Source organism: Atta cephalotes, assembly GCF_000143395.1.
Source record: "Atta cephalotes unplaced genomic scaffold scaffold00035, whole genome shotgun sequence".
Classification (NCBI taxonomy): Eukaryota; Metazoa; Arthropoda; class Insecta; order Hymenoptera; family Formicidae; genus Atta; species Atta cephalotes.
The window spans coordinates 1,430,832-1,440,060 of record NW_012130099.1 but is presented as its reverse complement, the minus strand read 5'-3'; the positions used below and the strand labels follow the sequence as shown (position 1 = coordinate 1,440,060).

Sequence of the window (9,229 nt, the reverse complement as noted above, 5' to 3'; positions counted from 1 at the left end):
GTAGTTTAAAGTTAATAACTAAACGTAACTTAGTATAGTCTATTACTTTATTTTTTTAGTTTTATTTACCCTTCCGTACTTTACTTACTTATTTAATTTAGTATTAAGTAATAGTATATTATTCTCTCTCTCTCTCTCTCTCTCTCTCTCTCTCTCTCTCTCTCTTCCTTTTTTCGTAAAAAAACAAACGAATGAAAGAAAATTTGATGTATTCGGAAAAGAATACTTATCGTTCGATTACATTTCGATTTTCAAGGATTTTAGAGAAACTTCGTTTTCAATTTTAATGCATGTGTATACTTTATCGTTACAAATCGACTTGATATCTCGGAGGTGCGGAAGTTAAGCAATGGAAGGATGAGGAGCGCACGGAATAAATCTTCGAATAATTCCCTTCGGCGCGGTAGGACTGTACTTTGCGGATCGTATTCGCTCGAGAAGATTCATTGAATACAGACACGCGAGCGCATAAACATGTCGCTGGTTCATTATTTATCGAATTGTCTTAAGCAACCGCGACATTATGCGAAAGTCCGCGGCTCACCAGTCACGCCTGAGGGTTGAGAGCACGTGACTTTGCGGATAACTCGCGATCGTAAATTCGTCATCCATTAAATAACTAGCTCCGAAATGTGTCTGACCGATGATAAATTATGAAATTTGGACAACACATTTTTTTCCACTGATTCTTTCTTTGCAACTTCTTTTTCGCAAACTATTAATACGCAAAATTAATTTGAATTAACGTTTGAAAAAGTTTTATATCTTAAAAATTTGATTTTTTCTGACAACAATCTAATTCATAATATTATTTCTTTATCTTATCAATTTCTTTCTAGTTCAATTTATTGTTCTTCGATCACAATTTTTAATTAATATAAGAATTAGCGATTTGACGCGATTGACGAGTTTCTGGCCAAGGTATATCTTTAATTCACATCCTTAAACAACCGCGTACATGAACGGAAATTCGAGTCAGCATTCCAACTTAAGCCGGTAATTTATTCCACCCACCTACACACTTGTCTTATGCGCGTGCCACTGAGTAAATACGGTTGAGAGGTAGCAGAAATAACTGAAAAGACCGCCAGGAAAAGAGAACATGGGGAAGAAATTGGCGATAATGTCCGTGTGACAAAGAGAAAAAGTGAAAGCATGTTTCTGCCTTTCTCTTAAAAATGTTCAGGTGAGACTAGCATATTCTAGCAGAGACATGCCGCTTCAGCAAAAATAATGACCGGAAGTAAGTAATATAATGGAGCTCATTTTAGATACATTTACAGGTGATATATAATTCGCGTCAGATTTCAGGATAGAATTCTATTTATAATTTTATGTGCTAATAAGGAAAGCATTTTCAGATTCAGAGAACACACACACATTGTATATACATATAATATAAAATAATCCAACAACAAACTATGTAAATCTCAATTATTGAGTTGAAAATCTAAGTTTTGGCAGTTTATGAATTTAGTTGGTTATATATCATAAACAATAATTCTTAAGCTATTTTTTAAGTTTAGCTACAATTTCGATTATTTCAAAAAACGGAAAGTGATTCATTATGTATTATACAAGGGATGTGTACACAATGAACTATGATATTTTTAATAATAAACTACATGTTTTATACTGTGAATTGTTGGGATTATTTTAGTTTTGCTATATTTTAAAATGTTTATTTAGAAAATAAATAATTATAAGATGGTAAGATTCTTTCGTTTTGAATGAAAACACGTCGAATATATTTTCGAGTATATTTTTATTAAGATTTTAGATGGGAGGAGGGGCCGTATTCTAAATAATTACCACAATGAATTATTATTTTGAAGATTATCATGATCTACTTAAAAAAGATTATGTGATCTACAGTAAACCATGGTTCATTATTCTACATTAAAATGATTTATTGTAGACCACTTAACCTTTTCCACGATAATCTCCAAAATAATGTGGTAAAATAGTACAACAGAAAAAAATTGTTTATAAAATAATAAAGCCAAAGGTACATACAAAACTATTGCACTATTGAAAAAAATGATAGGTATAACAATAAAAACATAAAAAATGCTTAAAATATTATCGTACATAGCCATCCTTAGAGCGATTTAATAGTCGGTTAGAGGTCGAGAGGTTCAAATGCGAGTTGCTGCATGATAATAGCACAATCTGGTAACATCGTACAATATTTATAATATCGCAATAGTTCATATTATGTTCACTGTTGGATTAGCTACCCCATAAAAAATACACATTTTACATTAAAACGGTATGTAAAATTACAAATAGAATTCTATTTGAATTACAAATTTGATCTGCAAATTGTAAATTATCTATTTTATGCCCATTTCTATTAATGTAATTTAATTTTTATTTTGATTCAACTAACTTCATCTTTTTTTAGTTCTAAAAATTAGAAAAAGATGAAAATCAAGTTGAACAAAGATTAATTTACGATAGAAACGAGCTAATTAGAGTTAAATAATCAACAAAATATAACTTACCCATACTTACCCTTACTTATCATTGATCTCTGATAAGTTCAAAAAATTTTTTAAGAACAATTGCTTTATACATTTGGCTTGCTAAGTTCCTTTCTTCATTAAAGGTCGACTTACCTTTAGGCGCCCATCTTTAATGTGATGTATAAGATCAATTGTTAGAATCGTGACGCGTTTTACATTAGTCAGATAAAACGCTTATTAAAAACAAAAATAAATGAACACAAGAATCATATTAATAGAAATACCATTCAACAGTCTGTCATTACTGAATAGAATCGAACACAATCATGAATTTAATTGGAGCAACGTATTGATCTTGGATGAGGAAAAATGCTTTAATAAAAGATTAATTTCGGAGGTGATTTTTATTAAAAACAAAAAAACAATCTAAACCTTCAAAATGATACCGATTTATTGAACCCTTTGTATTATGATTTGATCACGAAGGATTAATGTTTCTATGTTTGTTAAATCTTTGTATCTATTTATACTTTATTTATTTATTTGCGTTTTTAATTTTTCGTTGAACATCTCTTTTTTCGATCACTTTTTTGACACACTGGGTGGCTTACTCAGCGCAATGTTTAAACATTTTAATTGACATTCTTATTTCCAAAAAATCCATCAATCAATATGAAAAAAATTATCAATTTCAAGGTTTGTAGAGTTAAAATAGTTTTTGATTGAAATTTTATTACAATTTTTATGAAAAAAATTCTTGAGTTTAATGAATAGAGAAAAAACGAGTAAAATCTTTGAAAAATTATAACTTTTAAAAAATTCAATATTAAAAGTTAAAAATTTACAAAATTGTTGTTCAGATATGATACTTCGAAAAAAATTAAGTTGGTTTTGAATAAAGGATATTTGCATATTGAATGTTATTTTGGGAAGGTTATTCTGGGAATTGAAAAAACAGAGATTGTTTTATAAACATTGTAATTTTGTTTTACAAAATAAAAGAAAATTGAATTTCAGAGAGTTAAAATAATTTTGTGGGTGGTTCGCATCCAGTATGTCAAAAGGTTAATATTCTGACATCTTACATTGTTCTAACATCTCATTATATTCACATCGTACTGTAATAAATCATCATTAACTTGATTTCAATATAAGTTTTCAGTGAAGTTTGACTTATATATTTAATTTATGACTTTATTAATTTTAATTTTTGAGTCGTTATTTTAATGTAAAATTCTAACATGTATAGTTTGAATATGACAGACAACATGAAGATTTTTAATTTTGACAACAATTTAATGATGATTTAATGACTTGACGCTTTTACTCATTTTTCTGTAATTTGTGAAGTTTATCAATCATATATTCATGCATTGATTAGTATTAGGTATCTAAGTTAACTTATTTATTGTATTTTGTAATTTTTTTATTTATTATTGTAAATAATTATATTCATGCCCTGAAGAGGATCCAATACCAAGAGTTGAAACGTCTGTACTTTTAATTTAATACATACTTTACATACGATTTATTTATACCATACGTTTCGAGCCAACTTTGGCCAAATAGTAAAGCCAAATAGTAAAATTTTATAAATTTTTAAAAATATGTATATATGTATATCTCAAAAATGCGTGTCATTTTTTTTTATATTCTCCATTTAGGAGTATCTAAACTATGCAGGAATTTCAATCCAAACTTGAATAGAAACTTGTGAGGAAGGGATATCTAAAAAAAAAGGGGAGGCGATCGAAACGCGAAGGAGATATAAACGGAGGACAAGAGAGTCTCCACGTGTCCGATAAATTGGAGATTACCGATCGCTTTTAGCCGCGAGAATGCGTGGGTGTCAGGATAAATTCCGGCCTTAATCGCGATATCACCAGTGTCGGAATTAATAATTTCTCAAACGGAAAGGCGCTCGCGAAGGATATCCGTAAACTCGCCTACGCGGACACGAATTACATGACGACGATAAATTATGCTATGGATACTGGTGCGTAATATAATGTGACATGAATATTCGAACGCCATCGTTTCCACGCTGGATGTACAATAGCGGTAAGGAAACCATAGTAATAAAAGTATTCCATTACTTTGCACAATAGATATTGCTTTCAGCGTATATATAATAGGATGTTTCCCTAGATTTGTACAGAAGCGTATTTATTGATGAATTTTACTTGAATTGCTTGACTTGTCTGATTTTCTATTTTTTTAGTAATACTTTTTTCCAATATGTACGGAGCCTTTATGATTTTGAAATAAAACTTACGTAGGAAAAATAGTTTAAAACGAGATAAACAATTTAAACATTTAATTGTTTGAAAATCGTGAACTAATGAAAATGTTTTAATATAAATAAGAGAAGAATGCCATTTTAAAGCCCGTTTTGACTCTTTGTAATTCATATGTGATACATATATGTAAATATTTCAATTATAATTAAAATCTTGCGATAACTTGCAATAATGAGAATTATTACTGTGTTATGAACAAATTAAATCTTTCTTTCTGAAACACAGAATATAATTATTTCGAAATAATTGTTCTACGGCAACGAATAAAATAATTTGATTTATATATTTCCATTGTATAATTTTTATCTTTAATATTAAATTATTCTTCTGAAATAATTTCTTAAACTTTACATTTTCATGAAGTTTACCGATTATATATTCATGTATTGATTAGGTATCTGAGTTAACTTATTTATTGTATTTATTTATTGTATTTATATTTTGTAATTTTTTATTTATTATTGCGCATGTAATGTAAATAATTATATTCATGCATTGAAGAGGATCCAATATCAAGGTTGAAACGTCTATACTTTTAATTTAATACATATTTTACATATATTATACACGAACAATTATAGTAAGAATTATAGAATTATAGAAGAGACAACAGCCCGAGTTTATTAAAAAATATGTTTTTGAATATAAACATAAATTTTTTGAAACTTTGAACTTTGTTTTGTAATATATATTACATATTACATAGAAGCAACAGCAATTAAGTCGAAAGTACTCATGGAATGATTTTTAGCACAATGAAATCAAAATACTTATGAAAATAATTTTAATTGTATTTAAATAAAGACCAATATATTAACATAAATTATATATTATACATATATACTAAATATATATAAATATATATAAATATATATTATACATAAAATAAATAAAAGGATTTTTTTATGATCTTCGGAAGCAGATTATTGAGCTAATATAAATACTGGAGTTTAAATTAATAAAATATTAATTGCAAGTTATTAATTAATTATTGATAGCTAAAAGTTGCATCTTCAGCTGCAGCATGAATCAACGGAGTATTGTAAGACGGAGTAAATTATCGACATGCTGTTCGATGCATTGTTCGGTGACAATTCAGTCACTTGTGTGACTTGAATTGTCTAAAAACTCACAAAATATATATCAAACTAATGATTTATCTGACAACCGCGAAGTCCATTTATTTATTTTATTCGGGATATAATTTAATTATACGTAATAATGAAAACGTGATAATACCAGTGATGTAATTTGTAAGAGATGTAAATCAACGACGACTATAACAGTCTGATTTAAACAATTAATTGATATTTTAACGTCACACAGTGAACTACCTTAAACAATTACAATGTAGCGTATGGTCTAACTACAAATTGGACGACTAATTCAAACGTGGCAATATTTATAAAATATCTTGTATAAACACTCGTTACTTTTAACAATGCAATTATCCATACACTTTCGGACGACAAATAAATAAGTGGATGGCGAGACTGTTTACATGAAAAACATGCGCGTATTATCACGTAATGCAGGCGTAACCCGTTCGTATGCGGTCCTTTGTCACGGTGTCATAGAAAGATTGCAATTATTAAATTACAAATCGCCGCGTTCACCATGCATAATGCGTTCGCGCCTCCATCCTATATTAATTAAATAAATTGGTAACCGCGTGTTTTCTGTGTTCTTCCACCGCTTTTACACGCGAGCTCATTTCCATTATGTCCGCCCAATTGTTACAATAAACTAACCAGACATGACGTCAGTATAGTCGCAAATGTTCATCACGAGTGTTTACACAACTGTGGGAAGTACAATGTTTGCAACAATACTTTCATATGCCACTTCGCTGCACTGCGATGCAACGAAGTAGCTTCTATCAACTTCAAAAAGTTCTATATATAGATACTGAAAAAAAGATAAAAATAAAAGCTAATTTTTTGCATAAAAAATACATTACATAAAAAATATATTGTCAATTGAAATAAGATGTTAAATTAAACCCTTTTCCTATTATAAACTCATTTTCGACTGTAATAAGAAAGTGTTAAAAAAAAGCTCGTGCTCTATTTCATATTATATTTTTGGCAATGCGATATTCAAGGCAAATCAAATGAATTAAATCAATTTTGATAAGAAAGTTAAAAGTCGTTGAAAATGAGGTTTTTAGTAATTAATTCAAATCAAAAGAAATGCTAATTTTAAAAAATAATATGTTACATTTCGACATTTTTAATAAAGTTTCTCCAATAATTATAAAGTTTTTTTTCTTATAGCAATACTGAGACTTAATTGGTGTTACTGAAAGAAATTTAGTGTATTTTTCATATATCAATGTTATAAAAAATGGTAGTTTAAAATAATAAAAAGGATGACAACTATCTAGATTCGAGTAACAGCAATCTCGTAATCGGCAAATCCCTGGATTAATCCTATTTTCATTCTTTATGTACAAATCTAATAGAGTGATGATAGAGTTGAACAAAAAATAAGTATAAGATAAAATGTATACGTAATTCTTTAGAAAAAAAATTTATAGTTTGATGATCTTCACCTTAATATATTTATAGAAAGTTCATTCTCTTGAGCAAATTTGTTTATCGATGATATTGAGATTCTCATCGGGACTCTCGCATTTTGGAATATGAAGATATATATATAATTTCTAATATAATGTAAGACATAATTGTTAATATTGAAAGAACTTTTTATTAATTTGATATAAGGAGAAGCAAATTAAGAAAAATATTGTGTGCATATAATTATTAAATTTTATATTGATTATTTAATGTTAAATGATCTAATGTACTTATCTGTAATAATAAGAACCACAAGATGCAACTTGAAATAAAATCATTAAAAAAATATCCTTTAAATCAGATATTTAAAAAAATATATAAATTGCTAATACACAAATTAATAAAAAATAGTTTGAAAGTTTAATTAATTAATGAAATAGTGAATAATTATATATATAAGTTTAATCGCTTAGAAGAAATTGAAAAACTTATTACGATTATCGAGAGTTTCGACTCAAGACTAAAATGATACGAAATTTGAATCTCGTCTCGTCTCGACAAGAACGAATCGCTAACTTCCAATGTAGGTTAGATATGGTTAAACTTTAATTATAATATCTCAGAAAGTAAAATAAGAGATTGTTATTTGATTGTTAAAACAAAGTTTAGTCTCTATCTACTCGCATAAGAAATTATGCAATCATTACTGGACACTCTGTATAATAAGATTAATATTAAAAATAATTACCTGCTCGAAGAGCGTCCATGGGAACACTTGGGTATGGAATACTATAAGGATAGCCTTCTTTTCGCAAAGTTTTGGGTTTCCTTCGCGGTCTATATTTATAATCAGGATGTTCCTTCATGTGTTGTGCACGTAACCTCTTCGCCTGATCGATGAACGGGCGTTTCTCATCCTCCGTAAGGAGCTTCCATTCTGCACCTGCAATTTTTGTGTTATAATTTATATGCATGTATATCACGATCAGGAAAGACGCATAATAATTCTATATGTAGACAATGTTCATAATAATTAATAGATTGTTGTAATATTTGAAACTTATGTTACTTTTTAAGTTTTTATTATGTTTTTATGATAAAATGTTTTTAATTATGTGATAAAAAGAAAAACATCAAAGATTCTTCTTCTTTTTCTTATCTCTAGTATGTGTTACCTCTCTCATATACTTGTGGTATATTGATTATTCAATAATTGCTACAAGAGACTGCATATGAGACCTACAATTTTATCAGTTCCGAATGACGGATTTTTCGATTTCTGTGGGCAGGAGATATTTCTTTCAAGAGGGAAGACTTTATCAAAGACACTCTCGGGAAGTGGTTGGTCTTCTTCGAGAGGAGACATGAGCGTAAATATTTTGGTTTCTGCCAGGATCAAACTCAAGACCTCTGACATGATAGATCAGAGCGCTCAATTAATTAAATGAACTCAATTTCTGCAATGATTGGTCGAGATCACTAAACCTTTGCCATTATACACAATAGATCACTTTTCTTTTCACACCATGTTTATATCTATTTAGGATTAAGTAGATAGTTAGCTTTTCGTTTTGAAAATCTTTTTCCTTGTTGTAATATCTATTTATATGATGGAGCTTCTATTAAAAAAAAATGCAGTGTAGAAGCCATGTTAACTATTTGCAAAATTGCTTGTAGAAAATTAAAGAGAGATACACATGATTTTTTATTGAAATGTAAATATTGATATGCATACATGGAAAAGCGGCTACGCTTTTGCCACAACCAAAATGGCCCATCAATACATTTTTTGATTATAAGAACTGTTATATATTTTCGGTTGTTGCAACCGTAGCATTTTTTTTGTATAGTTCGAATTTTCTCAGTTGTCAAGTCGTATTTTCCTAATTGCTAGACGCATGTTTAACAATTTATGAAAAAAAATATATATATATATATATAC

General features: G+C 28.6%; 1 protein-coding gene across 1 annotated transcript in view; it reads right to left on the bottom strand.

Annotated features, from left to right (window-relative positions):
• Nucleotides 1-9,229, bottom strand: part of LOC105621663 (transcription factor Sox-19b) — a 42,548-nt gene that overhangs the window by 10,705 nt on the left and 22,614 nt on the right. The window contains exon 3 of the mRNA XM_012203131.1: nt 8,036-8,230. Coding sequence (XP_012058521.1) covers nt 8,036-8,230 — 195 coding nt within the window. The remainder of the gene's footprint in view (nt 1-8,035; nt 8,231-9,229) is intronic.